Genomic DNA, 21,055 nt, shown 5'->3' with positions numbered 1-21,055 from the left:
GGTCCCAAGGTCTCTTATCACACATTCAGCATTAAGTAGACTGCCATTTATGTGGTAGTTCATGGGTACAGAGTTTTTACCAAAGGGGGTGACAATGCACTTTTTGGCATTGAGCTTGAGGCCATGCCTCTGACACCAGGCATCTGTCTCAGTGAGGCCCTTCTGTAGGATGTCCACATCATTTGGGGACTTGAATATGGCTCCTAGTTTGCAGTCATCTGCGAACTTCATTAGCCAGAGGCCTTCTGTGTTAGCCTGTACTTCAGAGAAGTAGATACCAAACAGGAGAGGTCCCAGGACTGAACCCTGTGGTACTCCACTTGTCACTGGTTTCAAGTCAGATTTGGAGTCTGCAACTTTTACAGTGTGGTTTCTGTCAGTGAGCCAGTTGGCAACCCATTTTCTGACATAGGGATTTATACCTAGTTTAGTGAGTTTAGCTGTAATTCCAGAATGGGGGATGGTGTCGAAAGCCTTCGCAAGGTCAGGATAGGCTGTGTGAACCACCTTACCCTCGTCTACGGCTTTGGTGATTGCCTCAAAGAAGCCGATCAGGTTCAGAAGGCATGATCTACCTTTCACAAACCCAAACTGGGTGGGGTCCAGAGTTTGAAGGTTACCAATGTCTTTGTTTATGAGTTCCATGATGATACGTTCCATGGACTTGCAGACCAGGCTTGTCAGGCTAATAGGGAGATAGTTCCCAGGATCAGTGGTGGCTCTCCCTTTGTGGAGTGGGATAACTGTTGCTGTGAGCCATTCAGTGGGCACAAAGCCTGAGGTGAGACTATGACTGAACATGGTGCTTAGGTGGGGAGCCAGTTCTGAAGTTCGTGTAAAACGCAAACTGGGATGTTGTCCAGTCCCATGGATGCTGTGTTTTTGGTTTTAGAGGGTGCAGCTTTTACCTGCATAGATGTGATTACAGGGACTCTGCATTCTTCCTGTATAGATATGGGCCCTTTAGAGGGGCAGAGGGGGGTAAAGTTAGCACTGAACCTGTCTGCCAGGATGTTGGCAATATCAGTTGGTTCTGTAATTTTTGTGCTGTTATGCTGTAACTCATAGCAGATTTGGGTGGTGCCACTGAGATTCTTGACATAGCTATAGAATGCTTTGTGGTAGCCCTTACAATCAATGGCGATTTTGTTTTCTTAGCCAGCTTTGGAGGATCTTATAAGGGATCTCAGCTTCTTACTGAGGCTGACCAGGAAGCTCCTCCACTCATGGGATTTTACTCTCTTTTGCAACAGTTTCTTCCTTCTGTTGTAGAGTTTGTTTATGGCAGGGGACCACCAGATTGGCTTCTTTTTTGGAGGATAGCATCTTTGTTCCGTTTGGGATAGCACGATCCATGCACTCGTGTAAGCGCTTATAGAGTGCATTTGTGTAGGATTCAGCAGTTGTAACTGTGTTGTCCATTTGCATGGGTGTCATGAAGTTCGCCACTTCTTTCTTAAGAAGCATGAAGTTGGCTTTGGAAAATTTTTTTACCATGGTTTCCTTAATGGTGGGGGGAGGGGGTCCGGATGCGGATATCTAGGATGATTAGCTTATGGTCAGATCTGACCAATGAGGAGTTGATTTCAGGTGTGGAACACTGGTCACTCATGTTGGTAATGACTAGGTCTAGGATATTGTTGCCCCTGGTGGGGGTGTGGATAAGTTGATCCAGGGATTGCAATTTATGAATTCCAAAAAACATTGAGCAGTGGAGTTGGTACATGAGTAGTTTGCCCAGTTGATGGTGGGGTAGTTGAAATTGTCCATTATTAGGGTGTTTGGTTGAACCCTAATATTTCCAGTATATCAAGAAAAGAGGAGTGGGAATCCTGGGGCATGGTGGGGGATCTGTAGCAAGCTACAGTTTGGATTGCAGTTTTGCCCAGAGTTTGTTGCACTTGGATAACCTTGGATGCATTATGCTGCACAACTAGCCTGGAGGTGTGGATATTCTTAATGAATATGGACACACCTCCGCCTTTCTGGCCGAAAAGTGTGGTATGAGTTAGTCTGGTAATGCAGGGGTGCTCTCTAGAGCATTGAACTAGGTCTCAGTCACTGCACAGATATCAATGTTCTCCATTTTAAGGAGTGCCTTGAGTGAGTACATTTTGAGATTTAGACTTCTAGCATTGAGTAGCATTATCCTCAGTTTTTGCTTGTCTGTTTCTGTTACGGTGGTGAGTTTGTAATTTGAACCTTGCCTAAAAAAGTTTCATCCAATGTGCCTTACATATATTTACGTGTACACCAGTAATATATGCTTCATGGATAAGTCATTTAGTTATTTGGGCTTATCAGGCCTAAGGAAAAGCAGACTTTGGGGATCCTATTCAGCGGGTGCAGTACTTTCTACTGTTTGTAGCATTTGTAGCTGCACTTGAATCTGATGCATGCTTCTTCTTTCCAGGCTACCATTATCTTACTGTGTAAAGAATACCTGCTGAGCCCAAGTCTGGCCTTCCTGGAGAGAATGCAAATTTTTCTGCCTAAACATTTATTCCTCATTTTAGGTAGGGTTATTCATTATCCTGCTATTCTTGGCATTTCAGATTGTGGCCCTAATGTATTAGTGGTGAGTTGGCATGTAGTGTCACTGATGGCCTCTATAACTTTATGCCACATGTGCACCAGTCAATTCCTTCTGGCCTAAACAAGTTACCCCATGATCTCTGTCAACCAGCAGCTGATAGGTAAATGGCAGATAGTGGCAACTTATTCTGAACTCAAGGGGGCACTATGGCTTCTAACCAACTTATGTAGAGGCCAGTAAATATTTGCAGGTTTTTGTTGCATTTGAGTCATTCCTTGTTTTCTGCTTTGCTCTGAAAACTAATTTTTGTTTCTGCTTCTGTTTCTGTTTTATCATAGGCAAGAGAGTCCTAACAGTGAATTTGTAACCATATTATTGTTTTCATTTTGACTGCCATATTCAAATACTACCAAATTAGTAAAACAAAAAGGGTGATCGGATATACATATTGCAACTTCTGAAGTTCATTTTGCATATTTCACTACTTCAGGATCGAAAAATAAATCTGTGGAGATGGAGGATGTGAAGTTTCACCAGTGCGTGCGGCTGTCACGATTTGAAAATGACCGCACCATCTCATTTGTTCCACCTGATGGCGACTTTGAGCTCATGTCATACAGGCTCAACACTCATGTAAGTGTAATTTTTTTCTATGACTTTTTTGTGTTGAACATTTTATACTACTATATTACTTTGTGTACAATTATTTATTTGTTTATATTTATTTATCTATCTTTTATTCATTTGTTAACCAAGTAAACAGACAATGCACAGATCTCTTTTTGGGGTAATCAGGAATGACTGTCTGATGAAGTGACTTGCTCAGTCACACAGAATCCACTTATGGTTGGAAAAGAATACAAGGACACTCGAAAAATGTTTAGTTATCCATGGATGTATGTATGTATGCATGTTATATTAAGTAATTACATTTCAGTTAATGCACAAGAACTAGATATTTCTGGCTGCTTTAAGGGGAATTAGATTGCACAATTAGCAAATATTGTTATAAACAGAATCAAGAAGAAGTTCTTGCCATTTAATCCATCAGTACACAATGCATTCATCGAGGCAACTTGCAGTGCCAAGTAGAATTCTTACCTGTAGTAAAGAAACGTTCTTCAAATAAATCCAGGAAAGGTTAAACTTGACAAACCGTCTTATAGTAATGCAACACATTCAAGCTGATAGTTTAAGTTGAATGAGAGGCTCTTCTACACACCTATGAGGGAGGACCTGTTTCCATTATTTTAAATAAAATAATTTCACAGGATGAAAACAAATAAAAGTTGTATTAATCTACTTTAAGACACTTTAGAACAAGTAAGTGGCTAATACCAGATAAGAAGGTACTAGAACCTTGTGTATGAGTGAGAAGATTGTGCAGCTCATTGTGTGTGACCTTTACATTGGTTGTGACCTTTACAGTGGGTGTGACCTTTACATTGGGACAGTCCCAAAGTATATGAAAATATGTAGCATGTGGAGCATTACCCTAGAAGTGTAGTTAGAGCAAGGAGAAGTGGCCAGCCACCCTGGGCACAATGTGTTGCGAGTGTGACTGGCAGATATGTTTATTTTTCATTTATGTGTTTTTTTAATTTTTATTTGCTCCTCATGTACAAATGAGGGCGAGCAGTAGAGCATGAGGACATTAGGACCTGGAGTTCCTGTTTCCGAGGGAAGGAGCAGCAGCAGATCTGAGATTGGAGCATTTTTTTTTCCTCAACCTAGCATTGAGGCACATCAGATCAAGGGGCAGCACCCAGTGCCAAATGAGACACCTGTGACTCTACATTACGCCGTCATTATTGTCAGCACTTTAGGGGACACATATGCCTACACAACCCCCTGACTTTAGGGGGCACATATGCCTACACAACCCCCTGACTTTAGGGGACACGTATGCCTACACATCCCCCTGACTTTAGGGGACACATATGCCTACACAACCCCCTGACTTTAGGGGATACATATGCCTACACAACCCTCTGACTTTAGGGGACACATATGCCTACACAACCCCCTGACTTTAGGGGGCACATATGCCTACACAACCCCCTGACTTTAGGGGACACATATGCCTACACAACCCTCTGACTTTAGGGGACACATATGCCTACACAACCCTCTGACTTTAGGGGACACATATGCCTAGACAACCCTCTGACTTTAGGGGGCACGTATGCCTACACAACCCTCTGACTCTAGGGGACACGTATGCCTACACAACCCTCTGACTTTAGGGGACACGTATGCCTACACAACCCTCTGACTTTAGGGGACACATATGCCTACACAACCCTCTGACTTTAGGGGACACGTATGCCTACACAACCCTCTGACTTTAGGGGACACGTATGCCTACACAACCCTCTGACTTTAGGGGACACGTATGCCTACACAACCCCCTGACTTTAGGGGACACGTATGCCTACACAACCCCCTGACTTTAGGGGACACATATGCCTACACAACCCTCTGACTTTAGGGGACACATATGCCTACACAACCCTCTGACTTTAGGGGACACATATGCCTACACAACCCCCTGACTTTAGGGGACACATATGCCTACACAACCCTCTGAATTTTAGGGGACACATATGCCTACACAACCCTCTGACTTTAGGGGACACATATGCCTACACAACCCTCTGACCTTAGGGGACACATATGCCTACACAACCCTCTGAATTTTAGGGGACACATATGCCTACACAACCCTCTGACTTTAGGGGACACATATGCCTACACAACCCTCTGACTTTAGGGGACACATATGCCTACACAACCCTCTGACTTTAGGGGACACATATGCCTACACAACCCTCTGACTTTAGGGGACACATATGCCTACACAACCCTCTGACTTTAGGGGACACATTTGCCTACACAACTCTCTGACCTTAGGGGACACATATGCCTACACAACCCTCTGACTTTAGGGGACACATATGCCTACACAACCCTCTGACTTTAGGGGACACATATGCCTACACAACCCTCTGACCTTAGGGGACACATATGCCTACACAACCCTCTGACTTTAGGGGACACATATGCCTACACAACCCTCTGACCTTAGGGGACACATATGCCTACACAACCCTCTGACTTTAGGGGACACATATGCCTACACAACCCTCTGACTTTAGGGGACACATATGCCTACACAACCCTCTGACCTTAGGGGACACATATGCCTACACAACCCTCTGACTTTAGGGGACACATATGCCTACACAACCCTCTGACCTTAGGGGACACATATGCCTACACAACCCTCTGACTTTAGGGGACACATATGCCTACACAACCCTCTGACTTTAGGGGACACATATGCCTACACACCCCTCTGACTTTAGGGGACACATATGCACTCCTTGAATTCATAACTGAGTACATTTGTAATGGTACTGCTCCTTTCCAAGACAGGCAGATGACAAAATGCTAAGGGACCTAATTTTCTTAGGGTCTATGTCATGTAATCGAACTTTCACAAGTTCGAACACTAGAAATTCGAACTTGGAAGTTCGAAAGTTGAAAATGTCGAAGTCGCAGAAATTCAAAATCTTTCCCAGGGAAAGAATTTGGCTGGCTCTTTCTGCGGCTTCGACATTTTCTCCTCCGTGGTGCGAAAGTTACGGAACGGGTTAAGGTAAGTGTGCGATTGTGACGGACGTTGAGGTTAGGGTGCGGGTAAGGTAAGTGTGCGATAGTGATGGACTTTAGGGTTAGGGTGCGGGGTAAGGTAAGTGTGCGATAGTGATGGACTTTAGGATTAGGGTGAGGGTAAAGTAAGTATGCGATAGTGACGGACTTTAGGGTTAGGGTGTGGGTAAGGTAAGTGTGCGATAGTGACTGACCTTAGGGTTAGGGTTTGGGTTAAGGTTAGTGCATAGATAGTTGTTTATGTAAGCTTTTTTGTAGGTTTATAAGGTTTTTGGTGTGCTTGTGTTGTATGTGTGTTTTTCGGAACAGCAAATTTTTTCCCTGGGAATAAATTTTCTGGTCTGAAGTTTCGATGTTATCACAGTTCGAACTTCCAAGTTCGAACTTATAGTGTTCGAAATTTTGGAAGTTCGATTATTTGACATAGACCCTTTTCTTACAGGCTTGTTCCCACGTGATGGTGACATGTTCTGCAGGGAGATCTGTAATCTCTCATTAGTGAATTTGGGACAGAAGATGAATAATAGTTATACATGTAACCCCCTCCTGTTTCAGCTGATCTTCAGGAGGATTCTGTACACTGAGTTAATTCTTGTGGATCCGTTTGTAGGAACTGTCACAGCAGTTATACCTTTTCTTCTTATTGCGTTCTGATCACTGTGGCATATGTGTCTGCACTGTTTACACCAGGAATGGTCATATTAGTTACGATGACAACTAGGGTGGGGGAATCAAATTCCCAAATGGTTGAGCCACTCAGGATATAAGGGAACAAACCTGCAAGCAAAAAAAAAAAAAAAAAAACAGAAACATTAACAAGAACATAAAACTATTTTTATTTACTTTACTGAAAACTATAGGAATAATGCCATTTTCAGTGATAGTTCATAATTCTTAAGTAGAGGTGGCAGGCACCTGAACTGCCTGTTCCTGCCTAGATGATATGGTTCTTATTCTCCATGTTTTTGTAATAATTGTCGAATGAGTTGATACTTTGGTACTTTTCTTGTTTCTATAACAAGCGAGTTTCATTAATCCTTCCATTTAAACAGTTTTCATAATGTTTTGCATTTCTGTGTTTTATGGTGTGGAATCATAGAAAATTTAAGGCTATTGAGTCCAACAACAATTATACCTTACCAGTTCCTACCCTAGACTGTACCTCCCACTTCAAGGAAGACCCAGGGTGGGTTTATGAATACGTATTGAATTATTCAGATCTGTTGAAGGAAGATGGTGTATTTCAGTGTTTAAGCTGAAGGAAATCTATTCCATAGCTGATGGAGATGCTGTGGAATAAATCTGTCTCTCCACCATGTTTTATTGATCTGTTGAAGCAGAGCAGACTGGCATTTGGAGTCTTATGTGCATCGCTAAGATTTGTTGCAGAGCTTCTATCATTTGTGTCTTAGCACCATGCCTGAGTTCTCCTCTATGGCATGCCTTCCTTCCCATGTCTTAGTACCATGCCCGAGTTCTCCTCTGTGGCATTCCTTCATGTGTCTTAGTACCATTCCTGAGTTCTCCTCTGTGGCATTCCTTCATGTGTCTTAGTACCATTCCTGAGTTCTCCTCTGTGGCATTCCTTCCTTCATGTGTCTTAGTACCATTCCTGAGTTCTCCTCTGTGGCATTCCTTCCTTCCTGTGTTTTAATACCATGCCCGAGTTCTCCTCTGTGGCATTCCTTCCTTCCCATGTCTTAGTACCATGCCTGAGTACTCCTCTGTGGCATTCCTTCCTTCCTGTGTTTTAGTACCATTCCTGAGTTCTCCTCTGTGACATTCCTTCCTTCCTGTGTTTTAGTGCCATGCCCGAGTTCTCCTCTGTGGCATTCCTTCCTTCCTGCATCTTAGTACCATGCCTGAGTTCTCCTCTGTGGCATTCCTTCCTTCCTGTGTTTTAGTGCCATGCCCGTGTTCTCCTCTGTGGCATTCCTTCCTTCCTGTGTTTTAGTACCATTCCTGAGTTCTCCTCTGTGACATTCCTTCCTTCCTGTGTCTTAGTGCCATGCCTGAGTTCTCCTCTGTGGCATTCCTTCCTTCCTGTGTTTTAGTGCCATGCCCGAGTTCTCCTCTGTGGCATTCCTTCCTTCCTGTGTTTTAGTACCATTCCTGAGTTCTCCTCTGTGACATTCCTTCCTTCCTGTGTCTTAGTGCCATGCCTGAGTTCTCCTCTGTGGCATTCCTTCCTTCCCATGTCTTAGTACCATGCCTGAGTTCTCCTCTGTGGCATTCCTTCCTTCCTGTGTTTTAGTGCCATGCCCGAGTTCTCCTCTGTGGCATTCCTTCCTTCCTGTGTTTTAGTGCCATGCCTGAGTTCTCCTCTGTGGCATTCCTTCCTTCCCATGTCTTAGTACCATGCCTGAGTTCTCCTCTGTGGCATTCCTTCCTTCCTGTGTTTTAGTGCCATGCCCGAGTTCTCCTCTGTGGGATTCCTTCCTTCCTGTGTCTTAGTGCCATGCCTGAGTTCTCCTCTGTGGCATTCCTTCCTTCCCATGTCTTAGTACCATGCCTGAGTTCTCCTCTGTGGCATTCCTTCCTTCCTGTGTTTTAGTACCATGCCTGAGTTCTCCTCTGTGACATTGCTATTCTATATGTTTCTACTTGTAGTAGCTTGAAACTGTCCTTGTTTGATAGCATTTATGTTATGGTGATTGGGGGGGGGGGGGTAGAGCACTATAAACTCTGTGGAAGTAGGAAGGTACAGGGCTGGAGTCCCCCTTAGTGCCTTTAAGAAACACTACTTGGCTTGGCTCATTTCCACAGAGCTCACAAACTTTTGGTGACCACACTGCTGTTGCCAGAGAACTAGGCTTACATCCAGCACAGTCCAAGCGCAAGATAAGTCCTTCTGGTCATTTTTGTACTTGTATAACATATTTCCACTGTGCTACTGCTGTATTTTCATATTATTTGTTATATTTTGTTCTACTTTATTGTCATAAAGTGCCATTGCATTTCGCTCACTTCATTGCTGGCTCCTGCACTCTCGAGTAATTTTTATTAGAATGTTTCCTGGTTAAGTCAGTTATTTGTGGTTTTGGTCCTCACCTTTGTGCTTTGTCTTTGTGATTTTACATTAAGGAGACTCAGAACTGTGTTCTACTGTTGGGGGCAGGGGTGAGGAGAGGCTGGGTCTGTGCTGAGCTGGGAATCATAGACAAATAAGTTCAAGTGTGACCCACTGACTGGCCACAAGGCTACTTTGTATGTTTAGCCAGTTTCTGCGCCTGTATAAAGTCAGGTTTTCAGGATTTTTGCAGGTGTTGTCTCATTTCCACAGAGCTCACAAACATTAGATACTCCTGTTTTTATTCTATACTGCTTCAGCAACCTTCTGATCAAGTAAAAAGGGGCCAGTAACAGTGGATATGAACTGTCCTGCTATCTCCACAGCCATCCTGATGGATATAGGTGTTCTAAGGCAATGTAGCAGTTGCCTCATGTTTACTAGCAACCAACTAATCTTAAACAGTCTGATACTTTGAGAGAGATGTAATTACAGAATGTCTCTGGAATCAAAGCTGTCACATACAAATATTCTATCAACAGACAGTAAGGATCAGACACATAGACCCACATATGCTGAAGCTCTTAAATGTAATCTTTCTAAACCCCAAATACCTTCCAGCCATTGCACCTATAACAGATATCTTCAGCAGAACCAAAAGCACTCCACCAAAACAACACCCACCACAACACATACAGCCATATCATAACTTCTAAGCCCAAAAGGTAAGTCACCACAAAACCCAACATTCTGGTCATTGGCAACTCCGGTGTGAGACATGCAGATGTTCCAGTCACCAGGCTGAGTAAGGAGAAAATCATGGTCAGTTGGTTATCAGGGGCAGGATTCATCATGTTAAGCATGCACTCAGGTCATTGGACCACTTGTACCAGTATGACTCAGTCATAGTCCATATGGATGTAAATAACCTGAGACATACCTCCCTGGGCTATATGAAGAGAGAGACATGATGGAGCTCTGGGACTATGAGTCCCAGGCTGGTGTGAGCCTAACATTGGCCAACATTTTATCTTCTGCAAGGATGATGTCACAATGTGAAAAGAAGATGGTTGACTTTAATAATTGGCTTAGTTTTTGGTATTACTCCAAGAGAGTACATTGTCACAGTGGGAGGATATGGCCAGCAGACTCGTTTAGGTCGGTAAATATTAACAGCAGAATACTCAGCTTGCCCATTGATGGTTTGTACAGCTCCCGTCTAGGATTTTAAATATTGTCTAAAAACTGTCTTCTCTTGTGCCTTTTTTAAGAATTTCAAACTGTCCAACCTTCTCACATAGCAAAACCAGCTCTATAAAATCTAAATGCTGGAATTGTAAACAAGAAACTCCATTCCCTCCAAGCTCTCCTTACCCTAGGAAATGCATACTTTTATGCAGTTACCAAGACATAGTTTAGACCCACAGAGATCACCCTGACAGTGCAGGGCTACAATGCCTTCCACACATTTAGACCAGCTACTGCACATACAAGAACTAAAGGTTGGAGGTGTCTCAAGTTACATCAGAAACAAACATACCTCAAGGCTGGTCAAATAGGTTGATGCATTTCAAGTTCTCTGCGTCCAAATTACTGTAGGCAAAGTCCCATACCATATCCTTGCAGGCTATAGGTCCCCCTCCATCACCTTGGAAACCCATAACACATACACTGGATACACTCATCGTGCAACCCAGTACCATATTTATCCATGACTTTAACTACCTCGCTATAAAATGGGAATCCTACATGATCACAAACTTGCTGGACAAGAAATTCCGGAATTTTGTCAACACAAACACCATGGACCAGATGGTCTTAATATCCACTAGGGATGCAAACATACTGGCTTTGGTCCTCATTAACGTGGGAGAGCACTGTACCCCTCCACCATCGCTACCAGTGTAGTATCCTCCCTGGTGAGGTCAGGCCATAAAGCCATCTCCTTTGAAGTAAAAATAAAATCTAGGACTCCTGCTAACCCTGGAATATTTAGGAACTATTCTAAAACAAACTCCCTATTATTAAGGGATAACCTGGAAAAATGTCAAGCCCACCCCAGACTGTGAGAACACAGCTGCCTGTGTGGAATTGTTCAGAGACCCTGTAAAATCATGTTAATAAATGCATAGAGACAGCTGTGTTGATCAGGAAAGCAGAAAACAACCTCAAAAAACAACTCACCCTGGTGGAATACCAACATCATTTGGTTGTATAACAAAAGGAAGAGAGTCATGGCAAAACTAAGATGCAACACCCAGCAGGATAAACAATCTTGTATCAAGCTAAATGAACAACTCAGAGGGCATATTAAATCTATCAAAGCCAAATTTGAGGTAAAAATAGTCTCCCAGGACAAGGAAAATCCTAAGGCTTTCTTATCTATGTCTGCAACCTCAAAAGCAGTATACATCAATATGCAGAACTAATTGTAAATGGAGCCACATACACTGAGCCAGGGGTCCAGGTGTAGAGATGTTAAATCAGCAAGCAAAGGAGAGTAGTATAGCTGGAACTGAATTCATCCTCAAGTCTTGCTGAACACCTTCACAAGGTGGGCCCTGTTTTTCACAAATCTCACCAAGATGACTGATATAAAGCTGGTATTTTATATGGCTTATATCATGGACAGACATATGTAAAAAAATGAAAAAGATAGCGGGATGTGCAAGATCCAGGATAAAAAAGTGCCCAATCCTGCTAGGCACACTGGTGCTAGGAATGGACAAAAATGACAGTGTAGAATCCTCAAAACACGGCAACATTCCTACAATGGGGTTAGGCCACACCCAGGGGAGGATGGCCCCCCTGTTGTAGAAGGAAGTAGTAGTCCACAAAAATCACAAAAATTAATAGGCCAAAAAAAGAGTCATAAAGATGATAGATTGGACTACTGAAGATACAAAAGAAATTGTGTATTGTTGTTATTATGCAAGAAGCCCAGAATTTCCAGGAAGAAGATATACAAAATTATTAAAAGAAAAATTAGAGGAAAGAAAAATACTTCCATAAGAAAAACCGTCAGAAGCTTCAAATAAAATTTTGTGTTCATTAATACAACAGATTTATGAAAAACATTATATAGACCAAGAAACCTTGGGCCTTTTGGAAAAAGAAGCAACGGAGGAAGTGCGAAAATATAACGAACAAAATCTAGAGATTTTTGAAAAGTATAAAAAAGAAACGTGGACATGGAAAGAAACGGAGATCCGATATGGTACATGAGAAAGCCAAATTAATCAGTACAAAAAAGCAGCCCCAAAGATATTAAAAGAGAAATACAGGCAAAGGCATCCAGATAAGGAAACATTCACGATACAAAAAATAAGATCACAAAGATGGAAGGTAGAACAGAAGATTAGTCAAGTAGAAGTTTAAAAAATAGAAGTTGAAGTTATGGAATACCTGCAAAGTGAAGGGTTTAGTGTAGAAAGTCCAACACATATCGCCTACTCAGAGGTGATCTCTGCCTAACATACAAAGCTATGTCAAACCCAGAGCTGTTGGACATGCTCCACTTAAAGAAATCCCAATCCCTCCGAGCTACATGCTCTAGGGACCTAAACCTTGTCACCACAATAAACAGAACATGCCGGAGGGATAGATTCCTCTCCCAGAGACTTCCCATACTCTGGAATAAACTACCTGTCTATATCAAACAAAGCTCCTCATTAGCACTCTTCAAGAAAAATCTTGATGATTGGATGGGAAATAGGAAATTCACCCCGGGGACCACCTCTGTGGCTCTGCTGGACAGGGGCACAGGAAAATAATTTTCTTGGGTGGCAAAAGCCAGGGTACCTTTTTAGCTGGGCTTGTATAGGCCCCAGGGCCGATAGCCTAGTACTTACCTATGAACACAGGTTATATCACAACATCATGGAATAACGAGCCCCCCCCCAAGGAAGGAGAAACAGGAGGAGCAGGAGACATCTGAAGAAATACAGACATGAGAAAGAAAAAGAGATTTAATATGGTGCAATATTTATGCAAAGGAGAATGCAAAACTAATCAAAACAAAAAGAGCAGCACCAAAGATATTTGAAGAGAAATAAAGGCAAAGGCATCAGAATATGGAAAAAAAAAATTACAATATAAAAAATAAGAAAATAAAGAGGAAAAGCAGAAAAGAGGATTAGTAATGGAGAAATTATAGAAGTAGAAACTGGGGTTATAGATTACCTGCAAAGTGAAGGATTTAATATAGAAAATCTAACTCTGATAATATCACAGCAGGATAGAGCAATAGATCCCCAAATTAAGGATAAACTAGTAGAGAGGGAAACATCTGATCAGTTGTCATTATAAAGATACTTTGGATCATTCCATAGGAAACTAGTACAAAAGTGCAGTTGGAACTGCGCAGCAAGGGAAGAAACAGGAAACAGTAGAAACACTGACACAGTCACTGTTGTGGAGTGATAGGACAAAAAGTTCCCACATGAAAGAGCAGCGGATGACACAGGATGAAACTGAACAGAATGTGGGCACAGGAAGATGCTCTGGAACTTTCTATAGAATGCCCGCAGGAAATGGAGAACAAAGAATGTGCCCTTAGTTTAGAAGAAAATGATCTCTGAGAAGAGTTGCTTGATTTAATAGAGATGGACAGACATATCAAGATCAATGAAAGAAATAGATTACAGAAAGTAAATAAAATCCAAAAAGTTAGAAGTTTGATAAACAAATGAACAAAAAAATTAGAACTGTTTATAGAGATCCATGCAGTGTAACAGAAGTAAATAGGATATGTTACTGTGCAGCTAAATTAATAACAAATAAAGTAAAGAAAATAGACAAGACGGGGCTGGAATTTACTGGAGAAATGTGGCAAAGGAACCAATGTACTGTGAACAATAATTAGAGAAGGAAAGGTAATAGAATGGGAAAATGCCAAGAAGACATTTGGATTGCAGGCTAGTGATCGCCTTCCTTATCAGAAATGAATATAAGAGTATAGACAAAGAGAAAGGGATATGGGAATCCAAAATGAAAGCCCTACCCTGGCTGAGCTTTTATTTGAATCTAGAACAAAAGCTGCTGTTAAAAGGGATAATTAGTAAGACATATAAAATATTGCATGATAACTATAGGAATTAATCAGTGGAGGTTAGAAAGCCTAGGGCGCCGCTCTAGTAGGGGCACTTTTCCAGTATTTATTTGGTGTAGGTAGACTAGGATGGGGGCACTGGGTGGTATGGTGGGGGGCACTGTGGAGCTCTTTTGCCTAGGGCACCAGTTGACCTAAGGCCGCTCCTGAAGAAACAGTGGGGGATATATGTATAGATACCAAATATGCAACAAAATCTTGAAGATTTAGGATTTTTGCCAGGAAGTGTTTGCATGTATACTTTTGTAGCCCAAACAAACTCGAAAATTGTTTTCTTCAGATAGCTGGCAAATGTTGGAGGTTTGATGGGGAAGAAAAGTAACTGGGAACATATATTTTGGGAGTGTAATGAGTTGGCAGACTTTAAACATCCCCCCAAAGTACTCTGACAGGAATATGGATGAGCAAATCAGTGTAACTAAGGAAATTATTTCTTTGAGTTGGGATACAGGATCTGAGTTGCCTTGACATAGTAAGGCCTTGTTAAGTTTAATTCTGGTGCCTGACAAAACAGCAATTACTAGAAAATGGAAATCAGAATCTAAACCGACTATACTTGAAGTAGAGAATGTTGTAACAGATAAAAGAACAGAAAGTGGGATCTTTAGAAAAGGACAGGAGTAAATTACATAGAAAAAGGATATCGTGGGAACAGTACATGCAGAAAAATGTTTTGGAGGAAGAATGAGGTTTAAGAGAAGGCCAGAATTTAATAATTTATGTAACATTGCTTAGATTATTGGATACATAACAATATATGTTATGTAAAATGTTTGTAAATGTGAACTTGTTAATATAGTTTGATTACTTTTTATTAGGTTTACCTATGTCAGAAATGATAATTCAGTAAAGGTGTTTATAAAAAAAAAGAGTCCACATTGCTGTTTGCGAATGTGCCCATTATTTCTCCACTTTGAGAACAATGGGTTGTCCTGCAGTTTGCCATAATAAGCTTTGTGTTTCTATAATTAGTGCCTGTTTATGGACGGTCACCTAAAATAGTAAGACACCATTTTCATTAACACTAATAGAGAAACTCTAACAGAAACAACATTTTCCAGCCTTTAACAAGGGTCCCAATCAGTTCAGCGAAAAATCAGTTAATCGAATGGCATTTTCAGTGCAATTGCTTCGAACATGCCATTCATCGGTCTGTTCATACTAAGATCATGGTACATGGAGGATCGGGAAATTTGCCCTTTCCCCACTGTAGTGTTGTCTCGGAGTTGGTATACATAAATAACGAGGGGTGTGGGGAGTTCGATGAATGGTATTTCCGATGAAATTCCGTTCATTAAATTGACTGTTTGATGATGTGATATATACCCCTTTAAAACTGGGGAGATCTACTTGGGGGGATATGGAGTGTCTATAGGTTCATGAATACATGTTAACTCAATGATCCTTGCAAACTGACACTGTTTATATGCTATTAAAGAACCATTCAGGTTCCTCTACATTTGCTAGTGCTACTTTTTTTTAATCTGGCAAATATATGCTTAGATTTAAATCTGACTAATGTACAGCCAGAATATTTATTCAAGGAAGTTCTTCTAATTAAGCTAGAAGGCAAAGGCAAACTGCATAAGCCTTCAACAACTCACTACAAAAAATCCTGTGTGGCGTAACATGTTTGTACATACCCTAAAAAACAAAAAAATTTATCTTTTCTAAAATAGTTACTCTGCTGTGAATTTAACACACAGTTAAAGTTGCAATGTCACTGGCCCAACAAGTGATATACTTGCTTTGCTGTAGAAGTCTGTGGGTTCTATTCCCATGCCAGGTAAATCTATTGCTAACACTGCAGTGCAACATGGGGGGGGGGGGGCTGCACTCTTTAGCATGTCATCTTTCAGATGAGAAGTTAAACCATGACCCCATCTGCTTGAGTTGGTGGTAGCTCAGGTGGATGTAAAAGATCCCTTAGCACCTATCAAAAGCTTTTTATTTAAAACATTATATAAATACTATTTACAAACTTACATGTTTACAGCTTATACAGTGTACAATTTTCCATTCCTTTCTGTTACTGTCGAACATTCATAAATATCTTACTTTTCATTATTATGTTAAACTTCTGCCTTTATTATTCCTATTTTAGCCCCGCTGTTTTTTCCACATCCACCATCTATTTTTTTTCTTAAAATTACTGCTACTCTCCATTTTCCATTAAATGTGGTTTTACATATCCTTTCATTCCAAACGGTCCACACAACATAAAATAATCTTTTACCCAATTTACTAACATATTCCTTATTTTATGGCTGTAATATCTGTATACAATTGCATGCATATTTATTTCATTTACCTTCTGTATATTTTCAAAGAACTTTTCTTCACATAATTTTTCCTACAATTTTGCAAGCCTTACACATTATACAAAACATGTTCTATAGGTTCTTCTTTACCACAGATTATACAAACTCTTTCACTGATTTTTATGTGGCATATTCCCTTTACTAGTAATGTATTAATCAGTAATCCTGACATTCTACTTGCTTATTACTCCATGCTTTTCATACTTTATACTTTTAACTTTTTCATTTGCTAGCTCAAAGGATTAACATAATAATATTGTATTGTGATATTTTTATATCCTACTTTCCTTTCATTTTCTGTTTCATCAATTTTTATTTTTCATAAACAATGTTTTTCTTGATAGCATCTTATTTTTTCATTTAAGCATTCTTTTCCACTTTTGAATTTTTTAATATATGCAAATGCCACTCATATTTGTACTTAGTAAATTTACTACTAATTTCACATTTTTTATCATTTATCCAAAACAAAACTTTATATAAATTCAATGAATCAGCATGTTGTTGTTGTTGTTGTTGTGTCTTTCGGCTTTTCCTGGTTAGGGGTCGCCACAGCGGAACGCCGGTCCGCTAACTATTGGCAGTAGATTTTTACGTGCCGAGTAGCCAGCCATGACGCACAACCTTCAACGAAGGTACACCCATTCATGAATCAGCATAAACAGTTGAATTTATTAATCCTAAACCTCCATCTTCCTTATCCATATATAAGCATCAGGTCTTCACTGGATTCAATCTTGAACCCCATATAAAAGAAAAAATTACTTGTAGTATTTATTTTTACTAGATTATTGGCAATATGTAGACACTAGCTAAATGTGCAGCCTTTCCCAGTATAACTGAATTAATCAAATAAACCTTTGTATTAAATGATAGTTTTTATGTTTTCCAAAAACAACTCTCCTTTATTCTATGCATTATCCTATTCCATTGTTCTTCACTTACATTTTTACCTCCACATCTTATTCATAACACATATTTCTTTCATTGAAAAAGGCACTACTATCTTTACTATATCACCCACTCCTTTGCTTTTTTTCTTTATTTGAAGTTATGCCTGTTATGTTTAAACATTGATGTACATAACATATAACTTCTTTCATCCAGACTTTGTTTCTTGTAATCACTATAATATAATCTACATAAGTAAATGTAACTGGAATTTTTATCTCTTCATGTAATATAAGTAATGCCTTTAATATGCGGATTTACATCTCTAACTAATGCCTTCATAACTAATTCAAATAATAGGATACCCCTGACTTATGCCATTCTTTATATCTATTTCTTTGCTTAACCATCCATTCACTAATATTCTTAGTTTATTTTTATTATATGCAGGACAACATACATTATTAATTTTCTCACTAATGGTATACTCTTCCATAATTGTTCATAAAAGTTCACGTTGTACTGTATCAAATTTTTAAATCTCCTATTATGATTGGTTTCATCAGCCCTGTATATAATATCATCAATAATTTCCCATACTATTAATAAAAATCCCTACTGCAGTGGTGGAGCTGCAGTAGCGTTGTCGCCTCTCAGTAAGACGTCCTGTTCGATTCTCAGCTAGAGCGTCTTCTGTGTGGAGACATACGTGAATGGGCGTACCTTTGTTGAAGGTTGTGCATCAGGGCCGGCAACTCGGCACATAAAAATCTACTGCCAATCATTAGCGGACTGGAGTTCCGCTGTGGCAACCCCTAACCGGGAAAAGCCGAAAGATACAACATTAATAAAAATCCCTGACATCCTTTTTTCCTTTAAACTGTATGTAGTGTCTTCCATAATCCATTTCATTTTACTTCCTTTTCTCTTCTCAATTGTTTTCATAAAAATCTTATAATCTGCATTGTTCAGTATTATAGGTCTTCAATTTTCAATTTTATTTTTAATTTATTTTTTCCCATACAAATTCGTATACTACTGCATAACGTTTTATACATAAAACATTTAAGTACTCATTCATAACTTTAAATAAGTGTTTTTTCTGCCAGTCCTTAAAATTCTTGTAAAATTAGTATCCTATTCCATTTGGTCCTGAAAATGACTGTAAATGAACTTTACCAAGTACCTTATTTAATTCATATAAGGAAATATAATTTTTCAATTGTTTATTTTCTTGTTCTGATACTTTTTAACATGCTATTCTTTTTTGTACTATCTTTCAGTCTTGAAACATTTCTTTACATAATTTCTTTGATATTTATACTTTGGTCATGTGTTCTTTCCTCTCCTCTATCGCCTTTCATTTCTCTCTTTATACTAGCATTCTCTTTAACTGTGCTACTCAAATAAGATGATACCGCGTCTTTTACCTTGTAATATCTTTGCTTAAGCAATAATTCTTTCATTTTCTGTTGATTCTTTTTATAAATTCTTCATTCTTTCACTCCTTTACAAACCAGTTAAAGTGTCTATACACATTGTTTTATAGTTTGTTTTTCTGCTTTTCTTACATTTGACTGACATTCTAAAAAAAACTGTTTTTATATCTTTCTTTTAAAGCTAACCAGCTCTCAGACCAGTTTTTACAACACATTCTAGTGGAAATGTGATTTTTCAATAATTGCATATTTATTTTCTTTTCATTTTCATCCCATAATTTCTCATTTATTCTTTGTATTCCTTTTCCCAATCTGATGTAGTCTGTATTTTCCTGTAACTCTTATCTATATGGCTGAATGATCTGAAAATCCTGATACAAGTATCCCTCCCTCAGCTGTATTTAAGCCTTGTGATGCAATAAAGTAATACATTTCAGTCTTATGTACATCTTGGCTGTATGTCTACAAATTATTATCCAAATCTTTAAATTACCACATTTTATAACGTCAAAAATTTTCTTAACATCATTTCCTCTCTTCTTCTTTTTTTCTCTCAAATCACAATTAAAATAGCCCATTAATGTTAAATTCTTATTAATTACTGCTTAATCCAGAATGTTATGAAGATTTCCCTTTCATTCCTTGTAATGTATGCATACAGTGCTATAATTCTACATACCTGATTATACCATCTGAAATCTACAATTGTTTATCTTCTCATCACTGCCAATATTATATTCAATATTTTCACCAGTTTCCTACAAAGTACAACTATGCCAAAACAGTTATTTTCCTATGTTCCATATACTTTCTCCTCCCCAAAGTTTCTATGTAATCTCTCTTCTTCTGTCTAAAATCTTACACCTTCCAATATTATTATATCAACATCACACTTGCTACACCAATTTAGGATGCCTGTTCTTCTACTTAGATTTTTAAAACTATTTACTTTTACTGAAGCAACTCTAAAATTATCATTGTCTTTCTTTTAGCTTACTGGAATTTATGTGAATTTGAAGTATTTATCTCATTTGCATTACCCATTTCTTTTTCTCTTTAACACTTAGAGACATTTTTCTGTCTCTTACATTTTGCCAATAGAATTCTTTTTACTTTTCACTGTTTCCAAGTTACATCTTCCTCATCACTTATTTCAGAACCTTCTTCTATAATGTCTTCTGTTTCATTTCTCTTTATCCTTATCTTTATTTTTCCTTGCTCTTTTTATTTATTTATTTAACGTTTGTTAACCGGGAAAGTCCAACTTGGAACAAAGCCAATTTTCAGCGGATTCCCGGGGAGAAATGCTCCAGGTGCATGTCTTTGTAACGTGGGAGGAAACCGGAGCACCTGGAGGAAGCCCACATGAACACAGGGAGGACATGCAGACTCCACACAGAAGGCACCCCAGCCAAGAATCGAACTGGAAAACCTCTTGCTGTGAGGCAGCAACGCTACCGCTGTACCACTGCACCATCCAATGTCCCCTTTATCTTTTAGTGGGACTATTTCTTCTCTTCATATACTGTCCTCACGTCTCCTTTTTCATCCTTTTTCTCTAGATTACAATGCACCAATAAATGGACAGTTTTGTTACATTTATAACATTTCAATTCACATTTTTTTTTTTAATCGTGCCCTGTTTCCCCACAAATATAACATTTCCTTTTATTACTGTTACTTATCAAATTATCATCTTTTCCACAGAAAAAAGACATGTTTTAGGTTGTCCCCAATATTTTGCAACACCTGTTACCTTCTACATTTATCATATTAGGGATATGAACAATTTTTTCTTTCTTTATTTTCAGTACAATATGACAAGTCGCATCTACCAATTCCTAATCGTCTGTAAATAAGTTATGGACATTGGCAAAGTGCATGATAAAGTCCGCTTAAATGTCTGTTTAAAATCTCTTTTTTAACTTAAGTTCAAAATTGAACATGTATTTTTATTTTTGTTTCTCTGTGAAGTGCTTTAACCACATAAGAATTCCAAGGATTGTAGTTCTTTTTGTTTTTGTACTCCTCCAAAAAAAAAAAAACTCCAGAACAGAACTATATAATAATGTC

The 21,055-nt window shown here is 39.3% G+C and overlaps 1 protein-coding gene across 1 annotated transcript in view; it reads left to right on the top strand.

Annotated features, from left to right (window-relative positions):
• The window catches only part of AP1M2 (adaptor related protein complex 1 subunit mu 2), a 570,094-nt gene that overhangs the window by 329,657 nt on the left and 219,382 nt on the right, over positions 1-21,055 (top strand). Inside the window, exon 7 of the mRNA XM_044084760.1 lies at positions 3,027-3,169. Coding sequence (XP_043940695.1) covers positions 3,027-3,169 — 143 coding nt within the window. The remainder of the gene's footprint in view (positions 1-3,026; positions 3,170-21,055) is intronic.

Source organism: Protopterus annectens, chromosome 9.part0 (genome assembly GCF_019279795.1).
Source record: "Protopterus annectens isolate FY-2018-M chromosome 9.part0, PAN1.0, whole genome shotgun sequence".
Lineage (NCBI taxonomy): Eukaryota > Metazoa > Chordata > Ceratodontiformes > Protopteridae > Protopterus > Protopterus annectens.
Note: the sequence above shows the minus strand (reverse complement) of the source record. Positions and strands in the feature narration are given on the sequence as shown.